A 19,901-nucleotide genomic window follows, 5' to 3' on the forward strand; every position below is an offset into this window, starting at 1 on the left:
GAAGAAAAAAGTCAGGCTGTTCCGTTTAAATGTATTGGTCTGATAACAAATGCAAAAACTATGCAGAACTACGGTCCCACTTTACATGAGGAAACACAGAACTTGATTTGTCCAGACATGAAACAAACCCCAGCCAAGGGGGAAAAAAAGAAAGAAGAAAAAAAAAATAAAATAAAGCAAAAGTAAACTTAAAAGAACACGTTAGAAATTGCAGATCCTGGTGTGTGGATCTTCTCCCTCGACCATGAGAGGATAAAATCAGAGTGACAGATGTTAGGACACAAGTGTGTCTCCCTCTGGTTCTCCCTCCCTCTCCTCTCCTCTCTTTTCCTCTTCTCCTCTCCTGATAACGACGCGTCTTTGGTTGGAGGACGAAGTGGGGTTAGAAAAAAAAAAGAAGGGATTTTGCGATGCAAGTGAATTGGCCAAATTTTAAAACAGGCTAATAATCATGATGTCGTTATATCACTCACATCTGGTCCCGGCGGGTGACTGGCCTGTGACCCCGGCGGTGCCAGCTGTCGGCACGGAGAGGGCAGGACGCGCGCGTTGGTCCGTCGGTCCGGTGCGCACAAACTAAAACATGCCTCCGGCTCTGCCCGGAGCTCCAAACTTTACCCAGGATGGCCTGAAGGTTGGAGGATCAGCCCGGAGCTGAAGGTAGGCTGCTTTCCTCTGTTTTAAAACCACGCGGGAGGTCTTTCTCCGGGCTCATGTGTCAGAAAAAGTTCTGGGAAAACAGAGCGGTGCCTCGCCGGGATTTGCTTTAATTGGATGAGGGGCAAATTTATGAAACGTTTGAGAGGCGCCACAAAAGAAGAGCCACAGAAGGAGCATCAAGGGTAGCAGCTCTTTAAGGTGAGAGCTTTATTTTCTGCACGGCATCCTCTGTCTGGATGTTCTGAGAGTAAAACATAAAAAAAAGTTTAGATGTTTGCCCCTCATGATGTCCCCCTGTTAGAATCTTGAATCAATGAAAGTTTAAAGCTCAGAAACTTTTGACTCAGCTCCAGTTTCCCTCAGTTTTATTTGTATGTCATGCCAAATCACAAGTCTCACAAGGGCACTTAACTTTATGGGAAAGCAGGTAAAATTCGTGAATGAACAAATTAAAGGGTGTTTTATTCATCCTTGATGGAAATTAGTTGCTTTCTATTCAAAAACTCTTAAAGTCTTTTACAAATAACAAAGTCATGTATGCACAAAATAAAACAGTTTTTTTTCCCCCCTGCTGCGTGTTAGTTAGTTATGGATTAGTAGCTCAGCTCATTATTTAACACAGCTGTCAGTTGCTGAAACATAAAAAATTCACAACGCATCAGCTGAATGTCTAATCATCTAATAGCTCCGGTTATTCAAGTTTGTCCAATTTCAGGTCAGCCCAGTCTTGATAAAACAGTACAGTCTACTTCAGTAATATTTATAAGATTTAACTTTGTCTTAAGGAAACCAAAAGATTGCAGCAAATGTTTTAAATCAGTCTCTGCTGCTGAGCATGAAGCGGGCAGGTGATGGAAGAGAACTGCTTTAAACCACAGCAGCAAAAACTCAGGAAGCGGTTCATTAAATCCACACTTGGCTTGAAGTTTGCCAAACAGAGTTTAGAAGAGGATGCTCTGCAAGCTCATCAAAAAAAACAAAAAAACTAAAAAAAACAAAAAACAATGGACATTCTGACACATTCTACATGTAGATCCTGCATATTTCCCAGATTATTTAAAAGTAAAATAATATTATCACTAAGTCATATATTGGAGCTTTTTATGTGATAAAAGTTACCTTTCTGTTTTCCTCCCCTTTCAGCCCCTGGTGTCTCGTCTGTCTGCTGCATTCATTCTCTGTTTTGCTCCTTTTGTTCTTCTTTTTTCAGACCTGATGTTTCATAATTTAACTGTAGATATTTTAAAGCCTAAATCAAATCAAAAAGTGATTAAGCATGAAAGCAAAGAAAAAAAAAAACTATGGTGATGATGTTGTACCTATGATTTCTAGAAACATAAAATTTGCTTTAGTGACCATGTTGCACTTAATCCTACACATCCCTCCTTAACTGAAGTTGGCACATGACTTTTTTTTTAAGAAAATCCATGCCATGAGCTGGAAGGATTAGGTCAAATGACATGGAGTGACATACTCAACAGGACAAATGGTGCTTAATCTCCCGATCTACAAAGCGAGCAGTCAGCTGTCGCAAGAACAAGCAGAGAAGTTTGAAATGTGTGGAGAAGGAGTAGAACTCCACTCACTTCTGGGCCAGTCAGAAACATTTATGATTATTTGAGACTTGACCACCTTGTATAATCATCATAATCACAAAGATTTGGATGACAGTTAAATTATCAACTTTAACTTCATGACTTTGGCAGCTCTGCTCATTGTTACCTTAGCATGATCAGGAGACGAAATGTCTGTGAAGACGAGCACTGATTTTTGACTTAGTTATCACCTGCTGCTGAAAGTGAAGGCAGAGCGATAATGGTTTGGATGTACACCTGCAACTGATTAACGTTTGGAATCAACCTCTTTCAAAATGGCCACCACAAGTAAAAAACTACAGCAAACACAAAAATAGCTATAATTCAATTTTACAGCCAATTTTACAGACAGTGATCTAAAATCTGGTGCTAGCAGCTGAGACCGATCACATCGCATACTTAGAGCTTTGCTCATTGTGCAACGTTTTTGTTTAAATGTCTGGCATCAACTGTGTCTGTCTGTATGTGTTGAGGCGACTCTCAGCTACTACCACACTGAGCTCAACATCTGTAAAATTAGCTGAGTTATAGTCATTTTTGTGTTTCCTAAATAGTTGACTGTAGTGGACATTGGGGTGACTCCAAAAGTTAATCAGCCGTTGATGTACATTCAATGATTTCTTTTTCTTAGAGTTTAATTAAAATACATTCACTGTTTTATGAGGTATTGTGCTAATGGTACGCATAAACAAATTCACACAGATATTGGGCGGGTGATAATTAATACAACAGCCTATGATTTTCTGCAGTACAGGCAATCCTTTGCAATACCTGCATTGCACACACTGACACCGCAATCATGATACATTTCAGAAATATTGTGCAGTCCTGTACTATTACCACATTTGTCAATAATAGGATCCTCATATCTATCATCTACCACCTCTGTCTGTTTTCATACATTCACTCACATCTGCTATTTGACTGCATGCTTCTACTTTTAACCACAGCTCTGATTAGTGGCTAAAAAAGACGACAGAAAAAAAACTTCAGGACAATTTACAGTGAACAGATGCACTTGCCACTTTGTGATGACAAAAAAACTAAAGGACCTTTAGCCAAATCTTTGCTGTGTTATTTTTTTTTCTGCATGGTTTTCGCATCTCTTTGGAGACTTGTTAGGAGTCCATATTTGTTTTTGAGACGTCTTTGGGGATAAATTTAAGTAGTACAATATGTGTTACATGGTAATTTTAAAAGTAGATGTGTGTTTACTCAATAAGCATAGTGTATTTTGCATCACTCTGTTGTGTGCATGTGTGTGTGTTTGTGCATAAGTCTATGTGTGTTTTTTGCCTGCTTGTGCACCACCTGGGATTAGCAATACGTAAGAGAGTTGGAACAGATGGTCAAATTTTCCCCTTCTGGTTCTGGCACTAAAAAGGCTTCTGAAAAATAACGTAATGTTTCTGTAAATGAGACACCCTTAATCCCATCTGTGGAGAACGGATCCCTGCGGGTGGGGGAGCTGGGTGACCTAGGTACACGCTGGACGGTTGAGAGTGCATGAATTTCGCTGCTTTTAGGTTAAATTAAATGATACTGTTTAATCCTGCGGCTGTGCTTCGTCAACAAATAGCAATTAGTGAATGCTGCTGCACGACTGGCAAAACAGTAGAATACGCTGTGGATTTAATGGGAAAGTTCAGATCTTTAGAAGTGGGACTGTGGAAAGGTTATAATTAATACCTTACATCTTGTAGATTGCTTTTTAAAGACCATATTTTGTAAAAAAAAATATAGATGAATTCAGAATAGATTGACAAGCTAATGACTAGTCTGAACAGGGCAAAGACCAAAGTGGATTTTTGTCGGCTTAAAATAAATTCACAATCAAAAAATTCATAGTGGTTAATGTAAACACTAATTCACTACTGTGTAATTTCATGTTATACTTGCTGGAAGGGCTCCAGGCTGCAGCAAATATGCTCCAGTTAGCTGCTGCTGTGGCTTTCTGTACTGGCAAATAACTACAGAAGTCACTGATGTAGATTCTCAGTCAGGAAATGACAATCCTAAGTGGCTTAGCAGAAGGAAACTGGACTTCTTCTTATGTTTCTTAAAGATTTTTTTTCCTATCCTTCCAAAAGCTTTTTCAGGTGAGAGGTGAAAAGTCTTCAAGAAATATGAGAAGTCCAGTTGCCTTCTATTTAAACACTTTAGGATAACCACATAATTTTATCCTAAGTAACATGAAACTGAACTGAACATGTAAACTAGGCAAAAAAGTAACACTTGTTCCGTGACCAAACTACACTTATTTTAAAATGGTTCAAAATGTTTTTCCTACCTTTCATAAACCTAAAAGACTCTGTTTTATTTTGTTCTTGATTCAATATGTTTTGAAATTGTTTTTGCCTTATTCCAGAGATCTGTAGTTGCAGCAGGTACGACCGTGCTCTGAGGATGTTTAGCCTGTGGCTGTGTAGACTTCTGCCCATGTGTGGAGGGTGTTATTAGCATGCTGGCAAAAAGAAGAGGACTTTTTTTTTTAGTCAGCCAGAAATGGCACAGCTTTGTTTTGTTTCCACCCAAACAGATAAACTTGCAGCTGCTGTTGTTTTTCTACAAGTGAGCAGGAGATATGTGCTCATGATGCACTTGACTCACGCTGTGTAAACTTAAACCCCTCAGTAGTCTATAAGTCAGTTTAAAAATGTGATGATTTTTGTTCTGACTAATGATAATAATACCTAAAATTCACATACCTCAACATTTTAGGGATGCTCTTCATCTTCATTCAAGGTGATGTGTGTAAAACTCCTCTATTTATTTAAGCAGGTGAAATATTTGTTTAGTTAAATCAATTGGCATTACCCTGGAGCAAGCTTATTCCTTCTGCAAATTCAGTAAGTTTACCTACTCTGTGCTTATTTTCAAATCGCCACAGGAAGTTTTTAATTTATTAGGAAGAGATTTTGGCTGTTCTATATTGTGGTTTCCGTGTTCATCTGTAAGTATGTGTGTGTGTGTGTGTGTGTGTGTTTCTTGTCAAAAGGCCAAGTGAGGATTTTGGTCCCAGCTGCTCTGCACCCAGACTTGGCCTCAGGCCTGCAGACACACCCATGTCAACATCAGCAGCTTACATCTTATGAATGCCTTGCAGGGATGGCACATCAACAGAACAATCTGCTTCAGAACGGCATATGGAGTGTGAAACTATATCTTGTAGACAAAAATAACTTTTGGATGCCTTCTAGCATTTAGGTTCTCTTAAACTCAATGTTCTGTGCAGCTGTATTATAAGCTGTTAAACCATATCGACCATTCTTTGAATGCTCTTTACGATGTACTTGTCACCATGGGCAGTGTAAGCTGTGGGTACTAATCAAGCTACAGTTTCTGTTGTTATACTCTTCTTTAATCTCTGCAAACACATCAGGACATGGAACACAAGATCATTAACCTCTGCCTCTGTGTTTACATCTCACTCACTACGTTTTATACTCAAAACTGGCACAAAACACAACATAAAGTAGAAGAAAATGAAAACTGGAGAAAAAAATGAAGCAATACATCAATGCAAAGCAAGAGGATTCCAGATTTGTGTCTGTATCCATTTTATTTTTATTTTTACCACAAAACAATACTACGCATAATATTAAACAGTTAATTGCTCCCGTTATTATCATGTAGTGTTAAATAAATAACAAAAAGTGCTTTCTGAATGGGTGAGTGTGGCTTGGTTACAGGCTTTGAGTGGTTTAATAAAACTAGCAAATTAACCATTTACCATTTACTCTTAATTTCAATAAAATTGCAACACAATACAGCTTTACATCCACTGTCATTATGCTGAAATATGCTCACGGATGCTGTCACTCATATAGGAAAAATAGAAATAAAATTATTTTTTCTGCTCTCAAATGTATGTTCTTGAACAAGTGTCCCATAAAGTTCAGTTTTTTTCAGCAAAGTATTAGGGGCTTTTGTTTAATATTAGTGGTGCAAAATTGTCCTTTTTGTAATCTATATCATTAATCAAGTCTTATTAGTGTTCAAAATGGTGGCGCACAAAGATACAGTGGCCACTCTTCCTGAAAATAGTACTTTGACTAAAATATGACTAAGAATTATTACTAGAAATCATAATCAGCCTTAAACAGTCTGTGAAAGATTGTAGACTTTCCATTATGTATGAAGAGCTATATAAAGAAAACTGTTTTGAAGGTAGCCTGCTGATTGGAGGGAGGATGTCAGGCTAAAAGCTAAAACACACAGACTGATTATGCCATAACTTTTGCTCGCCACACTTTGTTCCTTGGAGAATAAATGGGTACATTTAAGGCTGGCAGTTATAGACACATGAAGTAAAAGTCTGTTTTGTTTTTGTTTAGACTGAAACCTGTCTCCATAGAAACATATCTGACAAAAAAAAGAAACCCAGCTGAGCTAACATCCTTCAATGCACACAGAAAATTGAAGAGCTTTGCTGCATAAGCCAAGTCTCCAGGACCTGCAGCATAGCTATGACCAATGAGACAGTGACAGACGTGATGAGGAAATATGAGATTAGGTCTTTCAACATTTGTCTCAACTGGAACATTAATGACTTCCACAGACCAGTGCAGCAGTACCATAGAGATCATGGATGTAGCAGGTCTCTTTGCTCCCTGAGCCTCATGACATGTCACAAGTACTGCTCCCTTTTTCTGTGCTGTTTGATTTATTATTAACTGTAAAAAGGTGGTGCTTCACCAAATCAAGAACAACCAAAATGTGCAACAGCTTAGTTCCTTGAGAAGCAAAACTGCTAAAATTACAGCAACATCCATCTGGACTGAACATAGTTTAATTTTGATATATTTTTAATGTACATAAAAAGGCTAAATCACTTCATACATGATACCTGATCATGTAAAAGCAGATAAATTGATTAGGCTCTTCATTATGAAGACTTTAGCATTTAGCCACAAGACTAAATCTTGGACTGACTTTATAAATACTTACAGTTTTCCTTTTTTTAATGTCTTGAGTTTTCAAATTAAAAGCCGAGCATGCCTTGCAGGAATGCATATTGCCAGCGGATGTCATGTGATCTGTTAGCACTTAAAGTACGTGTTTATGATGAGCCAACTCCTACCACACCAAACTTAACTTAATATTTGTAAAACTGACTGAGTTGTAGAGTTTTCTGTGATAAGGTCAATAAGCTGGGCCAGCCATCTTAAATTTGGTGGACTTCAGAAGTTAATAAGTTGTAGTTGTATACCCAGTGATTACATCCTGAAAGTTTCAATGAAATTGACCAAGTGGTTCATGAGATATTTTACTAACAGACAAAGTTGACTGTAAAAGTTATTAGCAAACTCCTGCACAGTAAGTTAGTGCTCTGAGTATGTGTTGGGAATGACTCACAGCTACTACCACATCATAATTTTATCTAAGTAAGCAAGAAAACTGAAAAAATGTTTTTGCTCCCTTGAGCATTACCATAGTTACTTTTATGTGATAAAAAATAGAAATATAACAATTGTCTGTTTTCCTTATGTGCGTATTCATCTTTTCTTTACATGTTTGCCCGAGTGCAGCTCTGTCTGACTCACTAGTTCACTTTAGTTCCTGTGTTGATCTGGTGAAAGAGATCCCTCGGCTTATAGCACTGAGCTGCCTATCCTGCAGTAATCTGCTTAATAGGGTCAAAATTCTGATCCAAAAATACCAGCATCACCAGCCAATGTCATCCTCCAACCTGGGACTCCCCCTTCCCCACCCCAGCGCATCACTCTTCCAGCTGTCAGCAGGCGAGAGGCGGGGTACACCCAGGAAAAGGTCGCCACTCCAGCATAGGGCAAACACAGAGACACACGAGACAAACAACCTTGTGGGTCTTTTTATCCGTGCCGTTTTATTTTCAGAGAATGAAAAGCTAACTGCAGTGCCAGCAGCCTTGCTTAAGCTTTCAGCTAACTACAAATTTATTTTTTGTGATCGTGAGTGCTATTCAGCTAGTTGCAGTGTGATGAAAGCAGCAGGTGCGTGACAGCTTTAGGTTAGTTTGTTCTTTATCAAGCAGGTAAGACTAAAACAGGTGCAGAAAACCTTAGATGGCCTGGCTGCTAGCATGATATATTGAAACTTAGAGAAAGGACTCATGGAGTTTATAGTTTGTTTGATGTAATGGTACAAAAAGAAAGAAAACGAAGAAGAACAGGATTAATTTTGGGTCACATAAATAGTCACAAATCATGCACTTTTTATGCCATTCAGGTGACTTTTGGACTAATGCGTAACAGTAAAAGATTTTCTTCATGCCTGGATCACATTTTGTGGCTTTAGGAGATACATTGGAATTTGTAAACTGCTAAGGCGAGTTGTAACAGGCAACAACACAACATGATCAGCATTGTGCCTACTTTAAAGGAAACCAGAAGGATTTCCTAAACCTATCCAGCTTGTTTAAGTTTAATAAACATCACAAATAGCACACACATGTGAAAAACAGTTGTGCTTTTGCCAAAACACAAGCCAGTCAGGAGAAGGTTCACGTGTCAGACACAATCATCTCACCAGCTTAGCTTGTAAAGCCCCACTGCCGATAGGGTCCACAGGCACTTATGACTCTAAATTTATTTAGACGTGTGTCCCAAAATAAAAATGAAAAATGAAAAGATCACTAATGTTCACAACATATTCAAAACATGTACATGACAAATGACACAAATGAAGTTTTTGGTGAGAAAAAGGAATATTTATTTAAAAAGTGAAATTTTTAAAACATATCTTCACTGTTGTTCCATGTTAGGTACATACAGTATGTGGACAGGAGATACTGAGCTTTCCAGAAATGATTCAAGTTATTTTGTGAATGTCAAAACCAACTTTGAGCTGTATTTACCATATTTATTTGTTTTTGTGTTTGCCTCGTTTTGTCCTAATCCCATCACCATTAATCTTTGAATATATGCTGAGTGAATTTTTAATGAGAGGAAACAATCTCAAGGAATCTTTGGCCAAGTCATGTGTGTTCTTTCTCTATAATTTGATATGTTGTATCTCCAACATATCAAAATAGTTATGGACCTTAAAATGCCTAACTCCTACAAAGAGCTGGCTCATCTATTTGAGAGCTTAAGGAGCCAGCTCAGAGTTGGTTAAAAAATGTTTTTTTATCTCCCAAACGCCTTCTCACAAAAAGCGCTAAGTCAGGAGCCAGCTCTCGTTGGTGTGTTAACTATGATGGCAACACAGTATTTTTAATGTTCAATAAATGTTAAAAATACAGATACTTTTCTTAATACTAGCAAACAAAGGACTGGCTTAAGCTAGATTTGCCAGATTTATTTATTTCATCATGACTGCATGTATTAATAGAATGACAAGAATAGATATGCCACTGCAGCATGATACTTTGTGCAGAAACATGGCAAGAATCTAACTTCAAAGCATTTGCAAATAAAATCTCTATTTGGGTTAAGCCCCAACTGAATCATAAGGAGTTTATTCACTCTCCACATCACGCAATATGTACTCCAGCTGTCTAATCACCATGGAAACATGGTTTGTGTAACACAAAAAATAAGTCAGAGTGGCAACAATGTCTGAACATTAATTCCGTCTACATGCCCCATCCTGTCATGACGCTGTCCCTCCTTGGGATCACACCCCACAGTTTGTGAACCACTGCTGTAAAGTAAGGCAGTTCCCACATCTGCCTTTTTTATACCAATAAATTTTGCCATAAGAACAGGAAAGAATTACTGCGTCTGTGTGTCTCTGTACGGGATGCTGCATCAGGTCTCCAACCTCTAGCTTCCAAAACACACCAAGAGGCCCCTTTAGGAGCTCAAATGTCTTGCTTTTCTGCTTTAATGATGGAAGGATTTAGGGAGTAATTCAGACCGAGACTCATTAAAGATTCATGGTTCTCCAGGTGTGCAGCTTAGAGCGTAGCTGTTAGTTAAAGACCCAAATCAACTGAAAATAAAAGAGCTGAGTTGAAAGTGAAATGATGCGTGAGGGGAGGAGAAGGAGCTTCTCACAGCTTTCTTAACACCTGTGTTGAACAGGTGAATTGTGTTGTTGGATATTAATTATGTATTGTAATACTGTAAATTAGTTAGCTGGGGAAATGGCAAGTGCATGTGTGTGTGTGTGTGTGTGTGTGTGTGTGTAATGTAAGTAAGTCAAGCATGGAGACATCTGAGGATCCAGTCACACCGTTCCAGTCTGGAAACTCTTGATCACATCGCTTAAATCTCTGATGGACAGCTTATCACACACATGAACAGACACACATACAAACACACCCCAACACACATGAACAGACACAGACACACATGCAACTCCCCCCCCCCCACACACACACACGCAAACACACACATCCCCCCACCCCCTCAACACAGACACCTGTAAAAACAAAATGAGCAACTTTAGCATTTTGTCTTTCTGTGACATATTTAAGTTCCCTTTTTTATGTGTGTGTGAGTGCATGTGTGTGTTGTGTGTGTAGGTCTGTGAGTTTGGCCTTTGCCACAGCTCCAGTTTCTACTCAAGCATAAGGTTACCCAAAGCAGGCCATGGCATACAAGCAGACAAGGCATTCTTGTCCTAAATGAGCAGGTGGCAGGAAGTTGCAGGAAGAATAGAACTTGAGGAGAATCCTTTTCCTCTTCTCTTTATTTAAACTTTTACAGGACATTGTCAAGACGTGGCCTTTTCTCAAAAGGAGGTAAGGTGTGTACTCTCTGAGAACCTGTTTATATTATCTTTTCTTTCAAATGGAAGGTTCAAAAACCAAGTTTACCAAAACCCTTTTTCTTTTCTAAAAGAAATGATATTGGTCATTTTATTTGTGTTAATTTAAAAAGTAGAACTTGAATAAAGCTGCATTAAAGAACTTTAATATTTATAGAATGTTTTTTGGGATATTGAATAATAAGCATTAAAAATTGGTCAAGAACAATTTTATTGATTTGCACAAACAGATCAATGTGTATGTGTCTTCTGCCTCTGGTTTTTGGCTTGTGTTTTTGGGGATCAGGAAAGTTGTGATTACATTATTCCAGTCCTGAATCTTTGATTTTGTTTGCCATTTTTCCTTTTTATGTATAATTACATAATTTCACAGTGTATTAAGTTGTTATCATAGTACTTTACAGCCCATTTAAAGTGGAAATAGACCAGTGTTTTTTGTTCTATTTTTCATTTTTACAATTACTACACCAAATTACTTGGTAATTTCACTATAATTGTTATAAAATAGGAACACCATCAGCATTTTCATATGAGCTATACTTTTGCTAAACAATACAATTAATTTCTACCTCTGAGAATAAAATCTCTAGGAAAAAGGGCGGCTTGGATTTCTTTCATAGCTATGGTGGAAACACTACTCTGCAAAAGAAAAAGTCAGGTTTTGGTTTTCTAACTGAGAAATGAACAATGTGGAAAACAAAACATTTATTAAGGTTTAAAAGATTAAAAATGTCGACAGGATACTTGGTTAGATTTAGAAATCTATTTTTAATGGATTTACTTCCCAATATGTCATAGCTTTTGTTCCCTTTATTCCCACACTATTGTATGTTTTTCTGCTCACGAGAAGTCTTCCTTCTTTCCCTGTCAGAGGTCCTCTCTCATCATCCTGTCTATTCATCCACCCACCTAACAGCTCCCGCTCTGTCTTGTTGTCACTTCCCATTTTTGCCACTCTGTCCTCATCCCACCCGGTTCTGCCACCCACATTCATCTTCCCAATAATTTTCATGTCATTCTCCTTATTCACTCTGTTTCTGGCTGTTTTTCACAGAGTGGAACTGGAATCACTGGTCCTGGTTTTAGGTGTTGACTCATCTCTGAAGTCTTTAATTAAACATCTGCCGCCCAAAAAGAGAGGCTAATTTAGACAAAACTTCAAACATTTCTCAGTAGTTTACTGTTTCTTGCAGTATTTTTGTTGATTAAAATGTGTAAACTCTGAGTCTGGAAATGAGTGCACAAACGGCAGCACAACAACAACAAAGTCTCACAGTCTCATGGCTTCTGGAAAACGCAGAGTGCATTTTAAATGTGGTGTCTGGAAGAAGGCAGACCCATGCTATCACTGCTCAGCCAGTTAATTATGCACTAATTTATGCAAAGCCCCAGTTACCCTGCACTGCTCTCATTCCACAAACTCCATTAGGGTCATTACAAAGTGTGTAGCTTGACTTTCATTCCCTTAAGCAGCAGTTGTGTTTGTAAAAGAACTAATAGAATGAAAAATCACCGGGGCCACTACATTCTGTTGTGACTATTGTGTAATTCCCAGTGCTCTAAGAAATGAAATGCACCATATACCACTTTTTTTCAGTCTGTATTACATGCTGCACACTGAACCAAATTTGGCTTCATGAACTAAGACCACATATACTACAAAAGGCAACTAACCTCAAAGACAAGCCATCTTTTTTCCTAGAGTATAGCAGAACATGACAGCAGAAATCAAAGTAGAGTTTGTTTAGAGTGCAGTGCATCAAGTAGTCTGCCGGCAACAAAGAAGATTCATTAGGAAAAGAAGTCTCATAGCTAAAGCATTGAAATGATGATGACATATGAGAGATTTTAATATGTTAGAGTGAAATGTGATACCCAGTGTCATGAAGCTTTTTTCAAAGGGAAGCATTTCTCATTATGTTAATGATCCAAATAGTACACCTAACAGCACAAAAAGAATGATTCAAATTGAAAGTAAAAAGAGTCATACAAAAGTTTTCAGTCTCAATGCAGCAATGTTTAACTGCAAATCAGCCTTCTTTCAAGTTTGAAAGAGCTTTACCACAACAATAGAGGGATGACAAACTCTGTGCAGACGCACAGATGAAGCTTCTAGAAATTTATATTTCAAAAATGGTCACAAAAATTCTGTAATAGTTAAAGGTATGTGCAGGGCTATGAAAAAATAGATTTTTCAAAGTGAAAAACAAAAAAAGAAAACTTGCTGTGAGTACAATTATATTAACTCTTTTTTTCTTTCTTTTTTTGTTATTTTTGTAGGTGCTGTTTTCTTTCTTTTTTTGTTATTTTTGTAGGTGCTGGCTGGGAAACTAGAAAGCTGGCTCTCAGTTTTCCCTGTGAGTCTTACTGAAGACTCGATGCTCTGGCACACTGATGCTGCTGCTCATTTCGGTGACTGAGGTTTCCAGCTGTCTATCATTGTTAGTGTGATTTACTTAACCTGGTAGTCCAAGGCTTTACACTGGCTGAAGCGCAGCCATGGATGTGGCCTTGGTTGACTTTGAGGGCCTGGAGGACCTTGATGGCAGCCTTGAGGATGAAGTGGACACCTTTGCTGATGAGACCACAGCTCTCACAGCGGACGTGCCCCCAGAGCACACCAACCCAGATATCAGCTACATCCTACGAGCTCCTCAGCTGTCTTCTACACCCTCCCATTGCAGCCCTTTGCACTCCTACATCTGGGAATCCACCTCTTCAACACCCATTCCACAATCACAGACACTAGAAGTACCTAATTCCCCAACGATGCCATCCCCTAGCAGAAAAGGGCGCAGCAGTTGTGCCAGCATGATCTCTAACTGGAAAATGCTGCTAAATAGTGAAGGAGGAAAGGAAAGTGAGACAATCTTCAGTCGGCTCACTAAAGAGTGCTGTGAGGATTTGTTTGGAGATAAACAAGGTTTGGATGATGGAGACCAGAAAGTCATCATCAACATTGCTGGCCTTCGTTTTGAGACACAACTTAAAACATTGGACCAATTTCCTGAAACACTTCTTGGAGACCCTTTGAAGAGGATGGACTACTTTGATCCAATGAGGAATGAGTACTTCTTTGATCGGAATCGACCAAGCTTTGATGGAATCTTATATTACTACCAGTCTGGGGGTAAAATCAGAAGGCCAGCCAATGTTCCCATTGACGTGTTTGCTGATGAAATTGTATTCTACGAGCTCGGGAGTGAGGCCATGGAACAGTTCAGAGAAGATGAAGGATTCATAAAAGATGTTGACATCCCACTCCCTATAAATGATATATACAGGCAATTTTGGCTGCTGTTTGAGTACCCAGAGAGCTCCAACGCCGCACGAGGTGTAGCACTCGTCTCTGTCCTTGTTATTGTCATATCGATTATTATTTTCTGCATGGAAACACTACCAGTATTCAGAGATGAGACTGATCCAGTTGTTCCCTCCTTAAAACATTTTAACCAATCCAGAGGTCACCTTACTGGAGCCCCATCTAAGCTCAAAACGTTTTCTGATCCTTTCTTCTTCATTGAGACTGCCTGCATTGCTTGGTTCGCCTTTGAGCTGTGTGTTCGGTTTGTGGCCTGTCCAAGCAAAAGAGAGTTTTTCCACAACATCATGAACATCATTGACATTATATCTATCATCCCCTATTTTGTGACTTTGATCACAGAACTGGCCACAACCCCGGAAGAGAGCTCAGGACAGAACATGTCTTTGGCTATTTTACGTATCATCCGCCTGGTCAGGGTGTTTCGTATTTTCAAACTCTCACGTCACTCGAAGGGGCTGCAGATCTTAGGGCAGACTCTGAAGGCCAGTATGCGGGAGCTTGGCTTGCTCATCTTCTTCCTCTTCATCGGAGTGATCCTCTTCTCCAGTGCCATCTACTTCGCTGAGGTAGATGACCCTAATACACAGTTTGTCAGCATACCTGATGGCTTCTGGTGGGCTGTGGTCACCATGACCACTGTAGGGTATGGAGACATGTGTCCCATAACCCTGGGGGGTAAGGTGGTGGGCACCTTGTGTGCTATTGCAGGTGTGTTAACAATTGCTTTGCCTGTTCCAGTCATTGTTTCCAACTTCAACTACTTCTACCACAGAGAGACAGAAGCAGAGGACAAGGTTCCCATGGCAGAGGCTCTCCAGCAAGCCATGAAGGTTGAGGAAAGTAACAAACGAAGTAGCAATATTTCACTCAATAAAGCCAATGGCATCTAGCAAAGAGAAGGAAAAAAACTGTAGAAGAATACAGAGACTTTCCACTGAGATGGATATATTTAGAGTTGTGAAATCCAAAGAATGGTCTCATGGATCAATTAAATACTGTTCCTGTGGAAAATGTGTTTTATAATAACAAACAGGTGTACCACTTTTACCTCTTTTGTTTTCATCAATGAAAATAACACATAAGTGGATTTGTTTGTGGATTCACCACAATCATGTTTAAGGGTTTGTGTCAATATTTGTTATTTTTGGTTCATACTATTGGAAATCTAGATGCATTGAAACAGAATTTACTCATTCATTTTCATAAACATACAAGCTGCACATTTTTTTAATATAACCTTGGTCTTACTATCATCATGTTCGCCATTAATCACATTATTTATTTTGTCCATCTTTCCAAATGTGATTATAGTCTAAAGGACAGCGTTCACTGCAACAATAAAACACAAGTTTCAGTTATGTTTAAAATGTCAAATGTAATTGAAGGTAAAGAGCACAAGCAAATGTCACAAGCAAGTTATGTTTATGATTAAAACTGCATTGCATAGCTACTCAGTGCATCAGCTTATGTAAATTATATTTCTGTTGCTGCTAAAATTTACTCATCTGAGTATTTGTGAAAGCTTGTTTGGAGCTGACCAACTCATCATGTATGTGTGTCCAGTGCAGATTTTATTTTATTTTTTTATTGCAAACTGACCAAAGAAACTGAAACTTACGAAATCATTGCTGTCCTCTTCTTATTGCATTTTTGAAAATGTGGCTTTTGTGGTTCCTATAAAAGTAGCAAGAGACAAAATTGTTGTGCAATTGATAATAATATTGAAGAGTTCTTAACAAAAAAAACTGTAGTTGCAAAACAAAAGAACACCCTCAGTTTTTCTGTTTGCACTTGTGCATATTGTTTTTATTTAAGCCCTGCTGTGTTTATTTATTGAGAAATGTTCTACTGTTTATTGTATTTATTCTCTGCTCTGATATAGTATAATTAACTCCACAAAATGTGTTGTAATGGAGTGCCTTAAATTGTAAGAATATGGTATACTTATGCATTTGCCATACACAATTACAATACCCATGTTTATTATCCATTTATGTTGAGTATTTTTTAATTCAGTGGGTTTTTTTTTTTTTTTTTTTGTTGTTTGCTTCTTTGTTTCAAAGCATTTTTCATTCTGGCATTTGTTAGTGTCCTAACAAGCCGTCCAACAAAGAACTCCATTCCTTTCTAAAACACATTTTAAATGAATACTATCTGTTTGTTGAAAAGTTTAAATATTTAATCATTGGACTGCATATTCAAAATATATATTTGTACATTTTTTACCTCTTTTTTTTTCAGAAAAAAGTCCCAGAGTCATAAAAACACCTGGAAACTGAAATTAACTGTAGCTTGTATTTAAGTGAATGGCTTATTAAGAGGAATAAAGGGAACTGTTAAAAGACTAAGGGACATGAGACCAGTATGATCTATGATTCAACATATAATGCAATAGCAAATGTATATTATGCTGTGTCAATAAAACATGTTGGACGCTTCGAGTTTTTATGAATTCCTATAACATTTCAGGTATAATTCATGAATAAAGAACAAATCATCTAAAATACTAACAAGGAAAGACATGTAAAATAAGCTCAAAATAACTGATCTTAGTCATCTGTATTCCATGTAGGTATGAGAGCTTTTTTTCCAAGGTGACCATATCATATCAGACATGACTGTGTGTATGTCCTTTATCTAAGAGAAGAAAATCAAGCAGTGGTATGAATGATGTTCAGTAAGATGCAATTACACCATCTTAACAACTTTCGTAGAAAAGACTACTTAGTCGTGCAAATTAAAACACACTCCCAAGCAACTTTAGAGCTGAATTTGATTGTCACATTACAACTTTATGCAATCTTGGAAACAACACAAATAACATTCTCAGCAGACTGAATGCTGTTAAACTGCAAAAATGATTGTTAATTGGACACTTGGTCCTTCACTTTACTGCATTGTTGTACCAGGTTAAGTTTTGTTTTTCAGAAAAAAAAGACAACAGAACCTTTAAATGTATGTCCCCAGAAAAGAGGAGCATCCAAGGTCAATCAGTGAAACAGAGCTGTAAAAGAAAGGAGAGAAAGGAGGGGGGGAATGACGCTTAAGAAGAAACAGGAGCTGTGAGTTCACACGCTACCTAGTCTGTGGTAATGGACTGTAAGCCACAGAGATACGTTACAAATGCAGAAATAGGTTGCAAGTGAAATAGATCTGTGGTACACAATACAAAGAAAGCAGAGAGAATGTTTGCTTTAAAATTTTCTACATTTCTGCAGCAATATAAAGATTTTTACACGTCTCAAAAGTAAAAACAAAAAACTAAGACATATATATTCATAAATCTGTCCATTTTCATTTGCTTATTTAAGTTCAATTTGCAAAAGCAGCAGGTAAAGGAGAGAAGCAAGGACATATTTCCAAGCTCATTCGAGGGGGAACTCAAGGAGTTCCCAGGCCAAAAAGGGGTATATAATACTTCCAGCAAGTTCTGGGTCTTCCTCTCCTCCCAGAAGGACATGGCCTCTGCTGACTCCTTTTACAACAGCTCTACTCCAAGCTCCTCCCTGATGATGAAGCTTCTCACCTCATCTCTTAGGCTGAATCCAGCCAACCTATGGAAGAAACTTATTTCATCTACTTTTATTTGAGATCTTCTTCTTTCAGTCATGATCCAAATCCCATGATCACCGGTGAGGGTTGGAAGGCAGATGGTTCAGTAAATTGAGTTTGTTTGTTTTTTTGCCTCAGTTTTTGTTCTTTATTATGAGAGACTAAAGCAACAATCTCATAACGAAAGACAGAGCCATCTCTTGCTCCATCCTACCATCACTTATGAACTTCAACACTTTCTCTTGAGACAGAGACCCATAAGCACTCTACCATTTTCAGGTCAAGAATCATGGCCTCTAGTTTGGAGAAGCTGACTCTCATTCTGACCACTCCAGAGCACACTGGAGGACATGGTTTGAAGACACTGACAGTACCACTTCATCTGCAACACTGAGGTTTTCCAACCAGACACCTCTCTCTCTCCACAACTATACCTCAAGACCCTGTCTATAAACACCACAAACATGATCAGAGACAGCAGAGATCTTGATGAAGTCCAGTCCACACTGGGAACAAGCTCAACTTTGTGCTGCGATAGCAGCCAGACACCTTTGGTTATAAAGAGATCAGGTGGCCCACAAAAGCAACTCTGGCACCTCATATTTCTGCAGCATCCAACACAAAACCTTTCAGGGTACAAGGGTGTAAGTCTTCACCAGATCTTACAGTGCATACGTGGATTGGACAATTCAATAAAACTGAAACAATCTAGCAAAGAAGAGAAGGCAACATTCTTTTATAAACAAAGAGATGGATAAGGCCAGCAAACAATAAACTTAACTTTTAGCTGCTAAAAGTAGTTTTACAAGTGCTTAACCATTTAAAGTAGTTAGTTTTGCATTTTTTTCTTAGCTTTGTAAAAATGTCTCTGTGTGATACATTAGGTGGTGAAGGTTATCTAAACTTGTACTAACCTGATTTAGAGCCCCATTAAGGGCCCAAATTACATATTTACCCATATGAGGTAAACTAACCCATAATAGGGCCATAGTAAAAATTTCTGAAACAGCAACCATTGCTTACTTTTTCTAAAGGTTTACAGCACATATGTGAGAGTTTGTGTGATGAACAAGCTGAAACTTCACAGTGGAAGATTCCTGTCGAGTGCTTAAAGATGCATGAGAGTGCTTCATCATTAACGAGATGATGGAAAGTTCCACAACCGCGTGAGACACAGAAGGAGCAAAGAAGAAAACAGAGGAGCAATAAGGGCACAAAAAGCCAAGGTTCGACACAAGGTTTGACACACAAATGAATGACCCTCCTCTTCCTCTTACGTCTGGTTTGTGTTGAGTCCCTAGAATATTTGATAAACTGAGCAAGCGGAGGACAAAAGGAGATATGGTGAGTTTTAAAAAGCAGCTATGTAGCATCATAAACAGAAATTAATTCTTAAAGTTGAACATGATAAAGTACAGTTTGCCCACACGCTCCACCTCTTGAAGCTCCATGAGGTCATCTGAAGCTGATGCAACAAGATGTGCTAAAATGCATGAAAAAGAAGGAGAAGATTCTGGAAAAATAAAATGTCATTCTTGACTAATGTTTCTCCCAGAACAGTAAAGGGTAAGAAGAAAACAAGCAAGGACACAATAGTCTCATCTGTGCACTGGCAGAATGTTCCACCTCATCTGCTGGTCATAAGAGAACACCACAAATGATGTGATGAACCAAAGTTTTAAAATGTCTCTGGTTAAATGGTTCTCTTGTGAAATAACATTTGGAACAAAACTGTTTCACCGCAGTCAGTCTTGAGGTACAGAAAAGTAGTTAATACTTTTGCACACATAAGGACATTATTGGTTGTGGAGGATGAAAATAACTGTTGTTTTTAAAAACACCTTGAGTCAACTCAAAACATAACAACTTTCTTTTGTTAGTGTTTATTTTAAATTTGAATTGATGTACTGATAATTATGCTACACCATCAAGAAAACTGATAATAATAGACAGAAAAAGATACACCATTTCTGGTGGCTGTCATCATCATGTAAAGACACTTTTTCTCCCAGCTGCCATCTAAATTTAGATGATGCAAAACAGACAAATTATTAAGCAAGCAAAAAAAAAAG

At 38.2% G+C, this 19,901-nt stretch overlaps 1 protein-coding gene across 1 annotated transcript; it reads left to right on the forward strand.

Moving 5' to 3' along the window:
• Positions 1 to 226: 226 nt before the first annotated feature.
• Positions 227 to 15,171, forward strand: LOC108235183 (potassium voltage-gated channel subfamily A member 10). The gene is made up of 2 exons (XM_017415012.3): positions 227 to 660; positions 13,233 to 15,171. The coding sequence occupies exon 2, from the start codon at positions 13,452 to 13,454 to the stop codon at positions 15,165 to 15,167; it is 1,716 nt and encodes a 571-aa protein (XP_017270501.1). The 5' UTR covers positions 227 to 660; positions 13,233 to 13,451; the 3' UTR covers positions 15,168 to 15,171.
• The last annotated feature ends 4,730 nt before the right edge of the window (positions 15,172 to 19,901 follow it).

Source organism: Kryptolebias marmoratus, linkage group LG8 (genome assembly GCF_001649575.2).
Source record: "Kryptolebias marmoratus isolate JLee-2015 linkage group LG8, ASM164957v2, whole genome shotgun sequence".
Classification (NCBI taxonomy): Eukaryota; Metazoa; Chordata; class Actinopteri; order Cyprinodontiformes; family Rivulidae; genus Kryptolebias; species Kryptolebias marmoratus.